The sequence below is a fragment of the Peromyscus leucopus genome, chromosome 8a (genome assembly GCF_004664715.2).
Source record: "Peromyscus leucopus breed LL Stock chromosome 8a, UCI_PerLeu_2.1, whole genome shotgun sequence".
NCBI lineage: Eukaryota > Metazoa > Chordata > Mammalia > Rodentia > Cricetidae > Peromyscus > Peromyscus leucopus.
Window position 1 is genome coordinate 35,341,484 of NC_051085.1, and position 19,006 is coordinate 35,360,489.

At 44.3% G+C, this 19,006-nt stretch overlaps 1 protein-coding gene across 1 annotated transcript; it reads left to right on the forward strand.

Moving 5' to 3' along the window:
- The first annotated feature begins 922 nt into the window (after window positions 1-922).
- On the forward strand, window positions 923-17,206 carry Fuca2 (alpha-L-fucosidase 2). Its single transcript, XM_028861386.2, has 7 exons — window positions 923-1,328; window positions 2,881-3,068; window positions 5,642-5,981; window positions 6,794-7,004; window positions 7,358-7,548; window positions 15,012-15,120; window positions 16,307-17,206. The coding sequence occupies exons 1-7, from the start codon at window positions 1,096-1,098 to the stop codon at window positions 16,445-16,447; spliced, it is 1,413 nt and encodes a 470-aa protein (XP_028717219.1). The 5' UTR covers window positions 923-1,095; the 3' UTR covers window positions 16,448-17,206.
- Window positions 17,207-19,006: the final 1,800 nt, after the last annotated feature.

Genomic DNA, 19,006 nt, shown 5'->3' on the forward strand with positions numbered 1-19,006 from the left:
CCGCCCACCCTCTGTCTTTCTACACACACACACACACACACACACACACACACACACACACACACACACACACACTACCACCACCACCTAGGACATACATGCTTGCTTGCTTGCTTGCTTGCTTCCTTTCTTCCTTCCTTCCTCCCTCTCTTCTTTCCTTCCTCATTTTTGAAACAGGGTCTCAGGTAGTTCTCTATGTAGTCAAAGATGACCTTGAACCCTGATCCTCCTGTCTCCCCTTCCCATTCAGCCATGGTCACTACCACTCCAGTTTCATTAGCTGCAGGGGCGGAACCCAGGGCTTCCGGCGTGCTAGGCAAGCACTCAGCCAACCCAGCAGGTCCCCAGCCCCTCCTTATATGCAAATGCCTTAAACCTCCATTCTACTCAGATGGCCTTGTGTTCCTAATGCAGTTCCTCAGAAAAGTTTGTTCCTCCAACCAGCAACGTCAGAAACACCTAGAGCCTGAGTAGAAATGCCAGTTCTTGGACCCCAATCCAGACGGACTGAAATCCCAAAACTTGGGATTTCATCTGCAAATTCGAGACTGGCAGAGGCAGATCCACGGGGCCGAGAGCCCTGGAGGTTGCTTCAAAAGTTCTGGACCGGGAGGGCCAGCCCACGGGGTTGCTGTCTCAGGCTCTAATTGCACGGCGGGGCACACAGCTCTGACACACGCAGCCACCAGGACCCGGTGGTCGCGATGGCCTCTTGAGAGGTTTCTGAAAGAGTCCCTCGGGAGGGAGGTCAGAGATCAGCCTCGGGTTTTTGTCTCCCAGCAGACAAACCCGGAGTCGTGGCTAAGCCGATCAGGTCCGGCTGGGAAACAGAACCCGGGGTTGGTAAAGTGCCGTGGCTGGGGAGTAACCGACTTCCTCGCTTGTGCACCTGAGTGACCGACCCTCTTGGGGTCCTTAGGCGATCTGGGCTCACCAAGCCCAGCCACGCCCAACTCCCTCAGCGGCCAGTCATCTGACCAATCTGTTGTTGGTCAGGTGACAGCGGCGGGGCGCACTTCGCAGAAGGCGGAAGGCCGGCGGGCGCCAGGCCAGCGGCTGGAGCTGGCAAAAAAGGTCTGGGGCTGTCCTGGTGACATGCTGCTCCCAGAGGTCCCGAGGCTGGTGCGCATGCGCTTGGCGCTCCTGCTGCTATGGCACCTGCTGTCGCTCCTGCCACGCTGCGGGGCCGCGGACCCCCAGCCCTACGACCCTACGTGGGAGTCTCTGGACAGCCGGCCGCTGCCCTCCTGGTTCGACCAGGCCAAGTTCGGCATCTTCATTCACTGGGGGGTGTTCTCCGTGCCCAGCTTCGGGAGCGAATGGTTCTGGTAAGTGCATACTCCTGCCCAACACACACACACACACACACACACACACACACACACACACACACACACACACACACCGGGCTTTGTGTCCACCCTCCGCAATGGCAGTCAGGAGCCAGCCCACCTGGCCCACTTGCCGTGAGAGCTACTTGCTTGTCACACGTTTGGGCCGTGGATCGGTTTTGTACTTCCAGATGTTGAGTAGTTTCTTGAGTGAATGTCTCATCTGCATCAACATTGAATATATGTGTTTCCCTGAGTTCCCAGGCAGACTGTAGGTGGACCTGGCTATAGGGTGTAGCTCGATGGCAACACCTGTGTAAATAAAGGAGTGACAGTCCCAGAATTTTTTTTTAAAAAAAAAGTACTTCAAAGGGGCTAGAGAGATTGCTGAGCGGTCAAGGGCACATACTGCTCTTGTAAAGGACCTGAGTTTGGATCCTAGCACCCACGCTGGGAGGCTCACAGCCATCTGTAACTCTGGTCCCAGGGGAATTCCATGCTTCTGAACTCCTCCGGCACTTGTACATACCTCCACACCAGCACACAGGTAATTAAAAATAAGATAAAGTCTTTTAAATAAGTGCTTCATGGATCAGGTATGAAATTAAGATCCTTGCATGCTAAATCAACAAAAAACCCAAAGCAAATAAAGGGGGTAATAATAAAGGTGCATTGCCTCACCTTACCTTCAACGTCACATGATGGTAGACAGGCATCATCAACTCTTTCACTTTTCACTTCCTCCTAACCAGAAAGCCGGTTTCTCCTTTCGTTAGAAATCCCCAGAACCACCAGGTGGCGCTTGACTTTAGTCCCAGCACTTGGGAGGCAGAGGCAGGCAGATATCTGAGTTTGAGGCCAGCCTGGTCTATAGAACAAATTCCAGGACAGCCAGGGTTGCACAGAGAAACCCTGTCTCTAAAAAACAAAACAAAACAACAACAAAAAGGAAATCCCAGAATCTGTCTGATCCACTAGCCAGCATGGGTCGTTGTGATGGATACTCATGAAGTACAGGTGTGACTTTGGATCAGGCACAGGATATGCTGCTTGTTTGCTATCTGTGAGGTCTTCCAGTGTAGTCTCAGCCACACAAAGCTGTCATCCCACTTTAGGGAGGCAATGCTGAGTGTGGATTTGCTCAACCTATGAAACTATTACCCGCTATCTACTCAAAAATTTTCTGTTAATGAGTGTGACAGGTGCATGCTACGTTTTAGGCCCGTGGTCTTGAAATCTTAGCTACTTTAAGTTCCGTAGTGAGCTCATGTGTGAAGGCAAAGATTGTATCATGACTTAGAGAAGAATTAGGAGAACCAGGGGCTGGATTACCAGAGGGCTTCACGGGGGGGGGGGGGGGGGGGAGACACGACAAGAAGATGAAGAGTATTGGTTTGCATAAGATACCCTTAATGCAAAGTCACTCGGATGGAGAGATGACAGAGAATCGAATGGTAATCTTCGTAAGGAGGGGGTGGACACGGGGTGAGCCCAGGCAATTACATTGATGTTTGTGTCGTTCATGTGCTCGTTCTTTTTCCTCCCACAGGTGGTATTGGCAAAAGGAAAAGAGACCCAAGTTTGTGGAGTTTATGAATGATAATTACCCCCCTGGTTTTAAGTATGAAGATTTTGGAGTGCTATTTACAGCCAACTCTTTTAATGCCTACCAGTGGGCAGATATTCTCCAGGCCTCTGGCGCCAAATATGTTGTCTTGACCTCCAAACATCACGAAGGTAAGCAGAACACACACAACATATGCTAACGATGGTTTGGGAAAGTAAGGTCATTCTTTTGGATGGGGACATTGAAGCAAAGTCATCCCATGAAAGCAGGCTTCTGTCAGAACAATCACAGGTGGATATTCACAGATGCTTGCAGTAAGGATCACATAGTCCGCTTCAGTTGGAAAGCATTATGGATCCCGGCACCTAGTGCCACAGAATGAGAGGAAAGATGAGCACAATTTTTATGTGCACATTTAACCATTGAAATACATAACCAAATTTATTTAAAGCTGCTTGAAGAGGATGAGTGCAGCCAGTCAAAGTTTAGAACTAGAGTGACACTTCCCTTTCTGTTCATTTGTTTTGCTTTGCTTTTTGTTTTCTGAGACAGGGTTCCTCTGTGTAGCCCTGGCTGTCCTGGAACTCACTCTGTAGACCAGGCTGACCTCTGACTCAGAGATTCACCTCCCTCTGCCTCCAGAGTGCTGGGATTAAAGGCGTGTGCCACCACGGCTGGATTCCCTTTTTTCCTCCTTAATGCATTCTGCAAAAGCATCATAGGCCTTAGACTGCCTTAGTCTTGACTCCACACAGAGTTGGCTGTACTTTGGGCCACCATTTAGATAAGCAAATGTTGGTAAGGGAAAGAAAGACAGAGACTTCAAGGGAAAAGAGTTAGAGATTTATAATAGTGCCCAGAAATATCAAAAGAATATAAGGTAACACAGGAGTCGTGAATCAATTCTGGTATAGCCACCTAGTGTCCTTAAGACCAGAGAACATTGGCTAATGCTGTTCCACACTCTTGTTAATGCACAAGGTTGTTTTGCGTGATCTTCTTTATCTTGAAAACTCACCTTATTATGTTCTGCGGGGGTGGGAAGGAGGCAGGTGAGATGAACGCAAACCAAAAGTCTGCAGTTACCTTTAATATTTTCCCCCTTTGGCCACAGTCTGGTAGCTGCACAACTTTCTCCTCTAGATGTTTCTCCTGGTGGGAGTGTGTCGGTCTCCTGCTGTCTAGGAACTTTCTCAAACTCTCTCCCACAAAGTGAGTTCATTGAAAAGAAAGGCCAAATACCTTTAGACTAGTGTTTCTCCACCTTCCCAATCCTGGGACCCTTTAATACACTTCCTCATGTTGTGGTGACCCCCAGGCATAAAATTATTTTCACTGCTACTTCAGAACTGTACTTTTGCTACTGTAATGAATCGTAATGTAAGTATCTGTGTTTTCTGATGGCCTTAGGTGACCCCATAGAAGGGTTGTTTTATTCCCCAAAGGGGTCACAGCCCACAGGTTAAGAACCACTGCTGTAGACTGAGGCCAGGATACAGACAGTATGTGTTAGGGTTCAAGGATCCGTGTGCCAATTGCTTACACTGCTTCCAGAAAATGTGCTGCTGACTTCAGCTAGGAAGAGGGTCATTGTGTACTTGGAGTGATGTGCTGAAATGAAGACCCATGTGGATGTTGTACTGCCTATTGGACTGGAAGTTTTGAGGCAGACCTTAAATATTGACACTGCCTTCAAACTTCGCACAGACATCCTTAGAGAGAGTGCAAACTATTGGAGGAACTTCTTACAATGAACTTAAAGAGTGAGCCATTTCTCGGGCTTGTCCAGATGTAACTGTGAAGTGAATGGCAAAGGTGTCTTGCGAATGTCTATCCTTCACGATGCTCTAAGACTTCAGTGAGGCAGAAACGAAGTTCTTATGGGCCTAAGGCACGGGCTGAAATTTCTGAGGATTTTATACTGTTTCTTTAGCATCTCAGGTTATATATCTCTTCTAATATTTTATGTAGAACGATGACCAGTCTATGTGCCAATTCCTGTTGAAATGTGAATTATTTTAGAGTGTAACACCGTGTGTTAGTTTTCATTTGGGGTTACTTTCGAAAAACTATAACCAAATGTATGGCTTTAGAGTAAGATAAATGGAGGCAAAAAGTACAGAACTGCTAGGAATAGCATATCTTCTCCCTTTCCATTTAAATTCATTAGCAAGTACCAGAGGTTTGCTTCCGGTCCTCACTAGTATTCTGAGAATCACACGGTAATAAAACCCATCTGAGCAATAGGGCTTAGAACATCGTTCAGAAGATTCATACAAATCCCGCAGACGATACATCTTGGATCTTTATTCCAAATAGTGGAGAGAATTGCTCAGTGTGATGATGTGGAAGGTGTCCCCCTCTTAGAGACCATCCACTATTATTGATTATATATTTTGCACTAAATGCTGTGCTAACAGTTGGCTAAAGGGTGTAGCCAAAACCACTGCAGACACCGAGACACAATGCTTTACCCCAAGAACCTCAGATTCTGTAACCGGAGACGGAGTGTACAGCTCTTACAGTGGACCCTGAAAATTGCTTTGGAAGACACCAATCCCACATTATTTATGTTCTCATCTGTTTGTTTAGATGAGTACAAGACAGATTGAAAAGTTTGCCTAGAAACGGTTCTTTGGAGAAGCAGTGAATTATGGGTTCCATTTGACTTGTTTCATGGGTGGAAACTTACTGAAGTCCAGGTGATAATGCTTTGAGGGTTTTCCTACTGTCATTTTTCTAGGCTTTACCTTGTGGGGTTCACCCTATTCCTGGAATTGGAATGCAGTTGACGAGGGGCCAAAGAGGGACATTGTCAAGGAGCTTGAGGTGGCCATCAAGAACAACACTGACTTGCACTTTGGACTGTACTATTCCCTTTTTGAATGGTTCCATCCACTCTTCCTGGAGGACAAATCCAGTTCATTCCAAAAGCAGCGATTTCCCATTTCTAAGACGTTGCCTGAGCTCTATGAGTTAGTGAAGAAGTACCAGCCCGACGTCCTGTGGGCAGATGGAGATGGGGGAGCACCAGATCACTACTGGAACAGTACTGGTTTCTTGTCCTGGCTGTATAATGAAAGGTCTGTACACTTTTATGCACCTTTGCTTGCCTGAAACACTCCTAAAGTGTATCTAAGCATTTACATTTCTGTCGTTTTGTGCTCATTTGTGGTGTGGGACGAAGAAATCGTTATAAACAATGCTTGTTAGCTCAGTCAGTATTTAGTAAAAATAATCAGGAGTAAACAAATCAGGGGTCAAATACAATCCAAACTGGTTTTATAGTCAATTTAAAAAAAAAATCACAGTCCAGGAATGATTGGGACCATCTGCTTCAATTTGTGCATCAAAACTGCCCCTGTAAGTGGTGTCCTGTTTGTTCTCTCTTCTTGAGCCAACAGACATAAGAAATTTGGGCAGTATATTTCACGTGTGTCAATGCTCAATTTTTCAGAGATTTTTCCAGTAGTAGGCACAAATTATAAGAGAAAGGCTAGGATGTATGAGGCTATTTAGTCTGGGGGGAAAACTTGAGTATAAATTCAGCTTAGTCTACTATTCATAACATGAGAATGGGAGCTTCAGATAGTATATAGTGCTCTCACACATGTTCTCATAACTGGACTCTGGGTTATATGCCAGTTATCTGCACTATAACAACGGTGAAGGAACTCATTCTTCAGAGAAGCTGAGGAGTTCCCTTCAATCCTGGAAACAGCAATGTGAGAGTCTAGGCTCCAGTCACCACACATCTACTTGGCCTCAGACGCAGAGGCTCTCTGGCTTCTTACGGTCATTTGTCAGGGGTGGATTTGGAGAGCATCTGTTCGTGACGTTTCCTTTTGTTTCAAGAATGCTTTTGCTTGAAGAGAAACTCCACCTTTCATTTCAGCCCAGTTCGGAAGACAGTGGTCACCAATGATCGTTGGGGAGCTGGTTCCATCTGCCATCATGGCGGCTTCTATACCTGCAGCGACCGTTACAATCCTGGACACCTTTTGCCACATAAATGGGAAAACTGCATGACGATCGATCAGTTCTCCTGGGGTTACAGGCGGGAAGCTGGAATCAATGATTATCTTACAATTGAAGAATTGGTGAAGGTATAGTAAAGTATGTTGTGGGGGCTGTTACTCTGGAATGTTCTTCATGATGAGGTGGTTTCAAGGATTTGTTTTCTTTTTTTTTTCCCTGGAGCTGAGGACCGAATCCAGGGCCTTGCACTTGCTAGGCAAGCGCTCTACGACTGAGCTAAATCCCCAACCCCTTGTTTTCTTATCATCAGGATAGTGTGGTGCCACAAACTCAGGGCATTATCCTCTGTGGTTTTTTTTCCCCATGAAGTGATTATGTGTTACACACACACACACACACACACAGATCGACACATGGGAGATGAATTCTTTTTTTCTACTTCAAACTATATTTGTTCTTTTTTTTTTCCTTTTTCTTTTAGCAACTTGTGGAAACCGTCGCATGTGGAGGAAATCTTTTGATGAATATTGGTCCCACACTAGATGGCATCATTCCTGTGATTTTTGAAGAGCGGTTAAGGCAGATGGGAACGTGGCTCAAAGTCAACGGGGAAGCTATTTATGAAACACACCCTTGGAGATCTCAGAATGACACTTGCACTCCAGATGTGTGGTAAGTTTTCCTGATTAACAAGTACAGTTCTGATAGAGGAAAGAACTTAATATCTGAGCTATATACAGAGAGATAGCAGGAAAAAAGGAGAGAGACAGATTGGCTGCTACCTGTTCCACACATGTTCCAATGTAATGCAAATGCAAAGAGACAGAAGAAAAATTAGAGTGTCACTGAACATAATGTTTATCAAATTCTGCTTAAATAATACCTAGTTATCCCCTAGTGGTGGGCAATGTTTAGCTAAATTGACTCTTAAAAAATTGGAAGACATTTAGATCAGTAAAGAATGCTGAGTGGCTAATGTAAAACAGACTAGTGTTTAGTCACTAGTCAATCCCTAGTTTTTCAGATATTAAATCCCATCAAAGTAGCAAACAGGAGATATCCAAGTGTAGCTGGAAGTTTCTCCAGTCCTGCCTGGCCTGCGGTCGGGATGAATCTCTCCCACCCATGTCCCACAGTCGCTTGGTCCCAAGTAAACACACAGAGGCTTATATTATTTACAAACTGTATGGCTTACTGGCTCAGGCTTCTCCCTAGCTAGCTCTTACAACTTAACTCAGCGATTTCTATTCATCTACGCATTGCCACGCGGCTTCCTGGCTTACCAGTACTTTCACATCTTGCTTCTCTTGGCAGCAGCTCACAGTGTCTCTCCGCTCTCCTTTCTTCTTTCATTCCAGTAGGAATGTCCTACCTGACCTTATTCTGCCTCACCATTGGCCAAATGACTTTATTTATCAACCAATCAGAGCAACACATTCACAGTGTATAGAAAGACATCCCACAGCACCCAAGGGCAAAGCAAACAAAAAAAATTAAAGCTAGCCAAAGCAGGAGTCTGAGAAAATGGTAGAATAAGAAGGACCAACTGCCCCTGTAGAGATACCAGCTGTGATGGTTTAAGATTCATATGATGGTGGACGAGCATCAGAAATGATACTAAATGTCATATTAAGGAACTTTGGGTAAAATATAAATGAAACTACAACCAGAAATCATCTCATATCCTTTAGAATAGCTATTTTTTGTTTTGTTTTGTTTTCTGAGACAAGGTTTCTCTGTGTAGCCCTGGCTATCCTGGAACTTGTTCTGTAGACCAGGCTGGTCTCGAACTCAAATCTCTGTCTGCCTCTGCCTCTCAAGTCCTGGGATTAAAGGCATGTACCACTACCACCCGCTTAGAATAGCTCCTGTTTTTAAAAGTACAGCTGATGATCTTAGAGAGATTGGACCTCCTGTATACTACAGTTTGAGAGGATCCAAAAATCACAGCTGCTGTTAATAGGTAATATGTCAGTCCCCCAAAATATTAAAAATAGAATTACTTCCCTACCCCACGGTTCCACCTCTGAGCAAAAGAATGACACCAGAAGAACTATATTCCCAGAAACTCACACGTGAGAACATTGGAGTCCACTTAAGGATGATTAAGTTAAAGGCGTGTGCATACACACTGTGGTACATGTATATTATTGTTCAGCTTAGGAAAGGAAGGAAATGCTACAGTGCAGCTGGATTTTCAGGAATTTGTGTGAAGTGCAAGGACCCAGTCTCAAAGAGACAAATGTTATTTATGAGATACCTAGAGTAGTCAGAATCATAGAGACAGGAGCTAGGGGGCGGAGAGAGAGAATGGGGAATTGTTTACAGGGTGCAGAGGGGCCTGCCACTACAATTCATTCATCAGATGTACCCTAACTCCTGAGCTTTCCTTCCCTCTCTTGTACTCATTTGTCAGACAATTGCCTTCGGTTCAATCCAGCTGTACCTCCTGAGGCTGCCCCTGGACTGCTAAGTGTGACTAGACCTGCGGTCACATATGTACAATGTCAGATTAGCTCACACTTGGCTTGAAGCCCAGCCCTTGTTTTCTCCCTCACAGCCCAAATCCTCCAGGCAAGGATGTAGCACAGTCTTCTGTTTCCACGCCTCATTGCCAGTCCCGCTCTTTCTTAGTTCCTTTCTCACCCACATACAGACACGTTATTTATTTGATCGTTAAAAGTCTGACCCCGTCTCCGGCTGCCTTCCCATTCATTCTCTCCTTTCATGCATAATAAAATACCTTGCCTCGAAAAACCAAAACAAAGCAAAAGATATCTTGCAGAACAATTTTTAATTGTTGTTTCTAGCTGGAGCTCCAATTCCTTTTCCGTCTAATTCACTTGGTTTAGGCTTCCATCCTGCACCTCCCCAAATAGCCTTTATCAAGACTCACCATGGTCTCTCCCTTACAAGCCCAGTAGCTAGTGCCTGTTCTCTGGAACCACAGGCACTGTTGGCCTCAGAGGATCAGACTCATTGGTTGTTCCTTGTTAGTCTCCTATGCTTGATCTTCCCAATTACTACAATTGAACTTGGACTTCCAAGTTCATCTGTCTTAATTCCCCAACGGACATTTGTTGCTGTTAACCCACCTTTCTTGTATAGCCACAGCTGTCTTAGTTAGGGTTCCTATTACTGTGAAGAGACACCATGACCACGGCAACTCTTATAAAGGAAAACATTTAATTGGGGGCTGGCCTACAGGTTCAGAGGTTTAGTCCATTATCATCATGGTGGGAAGCATGGCAGCATGTAGGCAGACATGATGTTGGAGATGTAGCTGAGAGTTCTGCACACAGATTGGCAGGCAGCAGGAAGAGAGAGACACTGGACTTGGGCTTGAGCATTTGAAACCTCAAAGTCCCCCACCGGTGACAGACTTCCTCCAAATGGCCACACCTACTCCATGAAGGTCACACCCACTCCAAGAAGGCCACACCTCCTAATAGTGCCACTCCCTATGATCCTATGGAGGCCATTTTCATTTAAATCACCACAGTCTACTTTCAGCCCCCATTGGCTTGTAGCCATATCAAAGTGCAAAACTGCATTCAGTCCAACTTCAAAAGTCCCCGTCTATATTGTATCACAGCACAACCCTGTTTGAAAGTCCGAAGTCTCTCCCAAGACTCATGGCAATCTCATAACCGTAAGCCCCTGTAAAGTCAAAGTCCAAAAAGCAGATCACATACTTCCAACACATACTGGCAGAGGATATACATTAATGTTCTAAAAGGGAGGAAAGGAAAAACAAAAAGGAGGAAAGGGAGCATCCTGGGGAATTACTGGACCGAAACAAGACTGAAAAACACCAGGGCAGACTCCAAACAATGCGTCTCTATGTCTGATGTCAAAGTGCTCTTCAAGGCAATCCAGGTTTTACCTTCACAACTTCACACAATGACCTCTTTGGGCCTCCATGGAGGGACACCCCTGCCATGTGCTTGTCCTCAGCAGCTTCCCTTAGTCGCGGAGACAGAAAGCTGGTGAAAATGTATTTGAACAAGGAGGCCATACTCCAGCCCCGGCAAGCAGTAGGACTTGGCAGCTTTGGCACATGGTCCTGGCTTTAGAGCTAAGGACAGAAGAAAGGGGTTATGGGATCTCTCTTTGGGACTAATGAAAGCTGCTGAGGCCAGGCATGTGTCAGGGGTGTCCCTGTATGCAGACCTAGAAAGAGGCCATTGTGTGAAGCTGTGAAGGTAAAGCCTGGATTGTCTTGGAGACCCCAAGATGTTGGAGAGGGTTTCCTTCATTGCCTGAGCTTGGCTGCCCTAGAACTTGCTCTGTAGACCATGCTGGTCTTGAACTCTGAAATCTGCCTGCATTCACGTCCCTAGAGCTGGGATTAAATGCTTGTGCCACTGTCCAGGGCTCTAAATCTTCTTCAATTCTTCTTTTACAAGTTGGAGGCTTAGCTGGGTGGGGTCTTGCCCTGAGGTCACCACTCCCTTTATTCCATCTAGCATCAGGCTTTTCTTGAATCTTTTTATCTCCTTGAACACAGGAATCAGCACCATTAAACTTACTGGGGCCCCTTTTCTCCTCAAACAGTACATTTTGTATTTTTCCTTGCTCAGCTTGTTCCTTTTCATTATAGATCTGCATAAGCATGGTCACTGATAACTCCATGATACAATCATTGCTAGGCTATTTTGAAATCTCTTCTGTCAAAACTGTGAATCCATAACTCTTGAGTTCATCCTCAGACAGATTTTTTTTTTTTGACAAGGGCAGAAAGCAGCCACATTCTTCACAAAATATCACAGAACAGTCTTTAGGCCACATAGTAAAATTCTTCTCCTCAGAAACACCTTGAGCTTGGCCCTACAGTTCAAATCACCTTAGCACCACTGTCTTTCATGCTTCTACTAGTATGACGGAATTAAGCCCCATGGCAAGTGTTCAACTGCTTTTCTAATCCAAAATCCCAAAGTCCACATTCCTCCAAACCAAAACATGGTCCAGTCTATCACAGCAATACCCCAGTCTCTGGTACCAACTTATGCCTTAGTTCTTCCAACAAGGACACACCTACTCCAATGAGGTCATGCCTCCTAACAGTGCTCTATGAGTCTATGGGGGCCATTTTCATCTGAACCACCACAACAGCCAATTCATTATGGGATCTATTGTTTTTATTTCTGAAATGTATATAGACTCTGGCCGCCTCTCATTCTCTCTGTGGAGGTTCCTGTCATGTGGCTCTCCGTTTTCGCACCCATGAATTATTTTAGTACCTTCTCGATTGATCCTCTTTCTGCCCTATCCTTTGTTTGCTATTATTACTCCATTGGTGAGGGGTGGGATTTGGGGTACGTGCATGTACTTGTGGGTACAATGCAAGCATATGCACAACGTGCATGAGTCCATCAGAGGACTTGGGTGTCAGTCCTCAGACACTTTCCACCTTCCGCTTGAGCCAGCTTCTCTTACTGGCGTGGAGCTTCACCACCTAGACCTGGGTAGCTGACCTACTCACGAGTTTCCAGATATTCATTCATCTTGCCATTGTTGAGATTAGAGTTCAGATTTTGATGTGGGTTCTGGCGATTAAAACTCAAGCCCTCAGCCGGGGCGGTGGTGGCGCACGCCTTTAATCCCAGCACTCGGGAGGCAGAGCCAGGTGGATCTCTGTGAGTTCGAGGCCAGCCTGGGGCTACCAAGTGAGTTCCAGGAAAGGCGCAAAGCTACACAGAGAAACCCTGTCTCAAAAAACCAAACCAAACAAAGCCTCAAGTCCTCATACTCGTGAGGCAAGCACTCTCCCAGCTGAACCGCCTCCCAGCCCTTGACCCTGCTCCTTTTAATATAGTCTCTGGAGAGCAATCAGAGAAAACTATTGATTTATGATTTATTTATTTAGTCAGCATTTCATGATGTAACCCAGGCTGATGTCATGCCTGGCTTAGAGTATTTCCATACACAAATTCTTCCAAGGCTTCTAGTCTCCAGGGAGAAGTAAGGGCTTACAGAGGTCTCCTTGGCCTTATGAAATCTGGTCCTTGTTCTGTCTGCTCTCCCTCTCCTCCTGCCCCTATGCTGCTGTATCCGCAAGCCAAGCACACTCGTGCTCTGTGGCTTTTGTGCTTGTTTCTCAGACTGGAAGACTTTCCCACATGCTTGCATGGAGTTTCCTGTTCTTTGGGTTGCATGGCTGCCTTCTCAGAGAGATTGTCCCTGCCTATTCTGCTCAATGTTGCACCCAAGGCCTACTTTTCTAACACTAGTAAGCCTTGTCTTTCTGCATGTTTTTGTTTCTCTGGGTAGTCCTGGCCAGCCTGGAACTTGCAGAGATCTGCCTGAGTGCTGGGATTGAACTGGCTCGTTTTGCGTGTCAACTTGACACAAGCTAGAATCGTCAGAGAGGAAGGAGCCTCACTTGAGGAAATGCCTCCTTGAGATCCAGCTGTAAGGCATTTTCTCACTTAGTGATCAATGCTGGAGGGCCCAGCTGCCCATGGTGGAAGGTGCTATCACTGGGTTAGTGGTCCTGGGTTCTATAAGAAAGCAGGTTGAGCAAGACAGGGGAAGCAAGCCAGTAAGCAGCTCCCCTCCATGGCCTCTGCAGCAGCTCCTGTCTCCAGGATCCTGCCCTGTTTGAGTTCCTGTCCTGACTTCCTTTGGTGATAAACAGCAATGTGGAAGTGTAAGCCAAATAAACCCTTTCCTCCCCAACTTGCTTTTTGTCATGGTGTTTTGACACAGCAATAGAAACCCTAGCTAAGACAGGGAGTGAAGCCTTGTACTCCCATGTCCTCATGTTTACTCAGTACTTTATTCATTCATTCATTCATTCATTCATGTGGTCATTCCTGCTTATTCCACTAGAATGTGGGCACAAGAAGTCAGGGACTGTATTCAATGCTGTATCTCTAGTCATACAACACTGAGGACTGTTTACAGATTTCTTTAAATATTTTGTTGAGAAATTGGGTGAGCACATGAATGTGTCTTTAGAGTCTAGAGTGAATTCCTCTTATCGTTTCTACTGTTCTCATTTATGCTGTGACTCTCGGGTTGAATGTGGTTTTCTTAGCAATGAAGCTGTCTGGTGTCCCAGTCTTTTTAAAAAAAATCCCTTTGTGGTGGTTTGAAAGAAAATGGCTCCCTGGTACTATTAGGAGGTGTGGTCTTGTTAGACTAGGTGTGGTCTATGTAGAACTCTCAGCTCCTTCTCCAGCACCATGTCTACATGCATGACTCTACCATGTGCAGCCATGACAATAATGGACTAAACCACTGAACCTGTAAGCCAGCCCCAATTAAATGTTTTCCTTTATAAGAATTGCCATGGTCATGGTGTCTCTTCACAGCAATAGAAACCCTAAGGTACCCTTTATTACAATTTTTATGCTTTCTTTTCTTTTCTATTGAGATTCAAAACTTACAATTTGTTATTTATGTGATTGTCTGCATTTTCAATTCAAGCCTATATCGCATATAAACAAGAATTGTGTTTGGCTCTCTGTTGCATCCCTAATAGTGAGCACACTACATATCCCTGTGACTTTGAGTCAGCAGGTGGAAAGCCATGCAGCTCCACTTAGCGTCTTTCTACACTCTGTTTTCACCTCCATGGGAGCAGTATGGAGTGGGATTTTAGCTCATGAAGCCGCCTTCCCAGAACTTCATTTTAGCTAGGTGTGGCAGCATGCCTATAATGCCAACACTGTAGAGGTTAAGGCAAGGGGACTGTTGTAAGTTCAGACTAAGACCCTGTCACTATGGACAGTGGTGGCACACGCCTTTAATCCTAGCACTTGGGAGGCAGAGGCAGGCGGATCTCTGTGAGTTCAAGGCCAGCCTGGTCCACAGAGTGAATTCCAGGACAGTCAGGACTATACAGAACAACCCTGTCTTGAAAAACCAAAAATAAATAAATAAAAGACCTTGTCACAAAACAGCAAAAGTCAACTTTTTTTAAATATTGGCGGGCTGGAAAAGTATGGCAGTTTTTATACCACAGGGAGTCAGTGGGGGGGGGAGTAGGTGGTGGGTGGGATTAGGTCTTTTTATATTACTAGAGGTGACATGGTCAAATATCTGTAAAACAATTCCAGACATGATCCATAAATAAGGAGAAACATGGGCTACCCACAACAACCAAGCTGTTTGTTTTTCCTAACCAGGTACACATCTAAACCTGAGAAACAAAGAGTCTATGCTATTTTTCTTAAGTGGCCCATCTCAGGAAAGCTGTTTCTTGGAGAACCTGTGGCTAGTCTGGGGGAGACAGAGGTAAGAAAGAACTTTATCTTGACTATTCCTTTAAATTGCTGACAAAAACATGCTGGGAGAACATAACTTGTTTTAACTTCAAGGGGAAACTTTCCTGTGATCCTCTTGGACCTAAGACAAAGTGACTTTAAAATGAGCTCAGACAGTCGCAATGGCAACTAATGTTCAACCACCGTTTTGTGAAATTCTAAGAAAACTGAATTTATGAACTACAATACCTCCATGCATAGTGACGTAAAATAGGCATTATTCTTCATAGTTACTCTCTGGTGTCCACTCCATGCATTGAAAATGAGTTTTTCGTAGAACTTGAATTGCTTCCCCCAAACGCCACACCAAGAACATATCTGAATCAAAGTAAGATGTTAGGATTTGTCTATCATAATTTAAGGCTGTCCTCAGACCCAGTGGAGTGTGCTGTGATGTATCCTGGGGTCCTTGAGACGCTGATAATCTTTTTGGAGTGAAGTGTCATGCGAATTTGCTTGTGTTACTTTTCCACATTTTATTTCCAACACTGGGGGTTGACCAGGCTGAAAGAGAGATTTCAAATCCGCTATTAAAGCACAACCTCCACACCTGGATATGACAGCAGCTGTCTTTTTTGTCTTTGTCTTGCATGGCATTAATTAGTACAGTTAAAACTGAGGGGTTTTATTTAGTATTGATCCATGTGATAAAGTGTTATGGTTCAAATAACTCTTGAGTATGTACAGAACTACTTATGTGAATTCACTTTGTCTGAACAAGACCAAGACTGCAAAACAATCCTAGGGATCATTGGTTGAATTCATATGCTACTGACCAGTGGAGGTCACTGGAAAAACCTGACAGTCGAGGCTGACCAGGAGAAAGAAGTATTTATTTAAAACGGTGTGTAAGAACTGGGCTGGCATGAATTGGGCAAATTGCTCCCAATTATTTCCTGTCTCTCATCCCCTCTTCAAGCATTTCCCCAACTCTGGCACTCCATTCTCCTTTCCCAATCTCTGTCCATGTTTGTTTACCTCCTGAGGGTAACGTGGGAACAACAGGAGGAAGATGTAAAATGACACGTGAGTGCCAGAGGTAAAAATGGACCTCTGTCTGTACTTTTTTTTTAGAAACTCAGTCACTCCTTAGAAAGCGGATGTTGCAGTGATGTACTTGGGGAACATTTGTACATTGTCGGTGTTTCCAATTACAGGTACAACTACTGGGCCATGGACAGCCACTGACTTGGACTTCTGCAAAGCCAAATGGCATCACAGTGGAGTTGCCACACCTAAGCTTTCATCAGATGCCCTGTCAATGGGGATGGACTCTCACGCTAACTAATGTGACTTAACTTGCAGCTGGGAGATGTGTGCCTCAGGTAACTCTAACCCCAGGGAATAGCAGGTTTTCTTAAAAGGAGCACTAATGAAATCGTGGCAAAAATGGTAAGAAAAAGCTACTGATAAGGCAATGTAGCCTCCTTTCTTCTTTCCTAGATTGCTTATGTTACTGTAGCATATTTCAATGCTTTCCTACTAAGTCTCTTCTCACTGAATTCATTTCACCTGTCAATCACAGGTGGCAATCTGTTCTAGAGAATGTAGAAACTGATGATGTTATGGACTGAATTCTCTCCTAAGTCCTATTCTTAGATAGAAGCCCTAACACCCCACTGTGGCTGCATTTGGAAACAGAACACTTGATGAGATGATTAAGATTAAACTGAATCATAAGGCTAGCCCCGATGTGAAAGAATCTGGTGTCCTATACGAGAAAGAGACAACAAAGATGTAGGAGTCCAGGGGAAAGCCGTGTAAAGTGACGGCAAGAAGGCCGTCATCTGCAAGCCAAGAAGAATGCAGAAGAAACCAAATCTCCCAACACCCTGATCTTGGACTTCTGGCCTCCAGGACTGTGAGAAGAGTAACTCCCCGTTGTTGAAGCCATCCAGGATGTGTTTGATCTCTCCCCACCCACTCAGTTATGAATCCTCATATACAATGCAGGCAGTATGTAATAAATTTGGTTGGATGTGTTTTTCCCATGAACTCAGTAATTATCTTTCCATTGTAAAGACTTCCCTCTTATTTATAAAACTAATTGCTGTAGACATTTAAAATTAATATTAAAGATACATTAAGATATTAAGATATACTCTCCCAATTTGGAGATAGAATGAGATTGGAGGACTGGGGTAATGTTTTAATAAGGGCTAAAACTTAAGGGGCAAACCTAGTTGAAAATTGGGAAGGTGTTACTTTCTTTTGCAGTGATGAAACACCATGACCCAAAACAATTTATAGAAGGAAGTTTATTGAAGTTTCATTTTGGCTTACAGTGCCAGAGGGAAGAGTGGCAGAGAGGTATAGCAGCAGGCAGGCAGGGTAACTGGAGGTCATGTCGTCAACTACAAGCCCAAGGCAGAAAGTGACCTGGCTACTGTGAGGATCCACACTAGGAAAAACTCCGCTTTACTTTTGTTAAGTTAAAAACACTACTAGATAAAAATTTGCCAGCCTTTCAAAATTTTACACATGTAATTACATTTATTATGTTTTGAAGGAGAAACAAGTAGAAGGCACTTAATGTCCATTTAGCCAATGCACTAATTAGCTGATGCTCATTTCCTGCTGACTGATGTCGAGGATAAGCAGGTTTTCAGAGAGCGGCACACCCTCCACTTCCATTCCCACGGGTGGTGTGTGTGCGCCAAAGCTTAGTTTCATGGCTACAATGGGCTGAATATGTCCATCTTGAACCTCCAAAAGGTGATCCTGGAAATGAAGTCTTTATAAATGTAATTAAGTTTTGAAAGCAGCTCATATTGGATGGGGGATGGACTATCCTTAGACCTTAGAAAAAGACACAGACACATCATTAGGTCATAGTTCTACAAACGAAGGAAGAAATGCTTGCTGAAGGGGCCAAGCAAACAGAAGGATTTTCTGAGAGCCTTCAGAGTAGCACAGTCCTGTTAATACCTGGTGTTAGATTTCACACCAGACGTGAGAGAAAAGAGTTTTGATGTTTCAAGTAATCCAATTAACAGTAATTTGTTACAGCAGCTCCCGGAGACTAATACAAATTAATTATGCCAGTGGAATATTTGATAATCTCGATTGTGTAAGCTAATGAGTGGAGAGCTGCAGTTTTCTTCCAGCTAAGTTGAATACTGTGGAATGACTAGATGAAAGGGTGTTGCCTTTAAACAAAAAGATAAAAATAATAAAAAAAACCCCAACCTATTGGTTCAATGTGAAATAGTAGCAAAAGTAGTAAAAGCTACATAAGTACTGCATGTGATTTGTGCCAGAAAGACAATAGAGAATACCTATCAGTAGACTTACAGAGAAAAATGTGTCATTACTACTGGGGACACAGTGGACACACCCTGAAAAGTGAGATGAGATACTAGGGGAAATATTTGCTAATTAAGAGTGTTTGGATTTTAAGTTAAAATGTCTAAGGATTTATGATAGCCCGTTTTAAATCACTTCCTAGGTTAACCAAACTGTTTCAGAGAAGAGGTTCTAACTCTATTAGGAGCAAATTAGTAATATGCAATGTCAGCTAACTTTAAATACATAGGTTATTTATTTCATTTCTTTTAAACCTTGCCACCTCTTCAATGGTCTTGACTCCTCAGATGCTGATGATTACAGGTGATAATTTTCTTCTGACAAAGCTGTATCTACACAATCTCAAAGTTTCTCTGATGTAAAACTGGGTATTTTTGGAAGCGATGCATGTCTTATTCCACATACACATTTCCTGTTGTTCCAAAGTGCAATTTCTTTCTCAATTAGAAATGACAATATCAGTATATTTCATCAAATTTAAAAAATGTGTCCCCTTTGTCATCTTTACACATGGGTGTCTCATTACAGAGCTCAGCTAAGCTTTAGGATGC

Coding starts and splice junctions, on each gene's coding strand:
- Fuca2 (XM_028861386.2), top strand. CDS start 1,096: ATGCTGCTCCCAGAGGTCCCGAGGCTGGTGCGCATGCGCTTGGCGCTC. Junction 1,329..2,880: donor TTCGGGAGCGAATGGTTCTG/GTAAGTGCATAC, acceptor TTCCTCCCACAG/GTGGTATTGGCAAAAGGAAA. Junction 3,069..5,641: donor GACCTCCAAACATCACGAAG/GTAAGCAGAACA, acceptor TCATTTTTCTAG/GCTTTACCTTGTGGGGTTCA.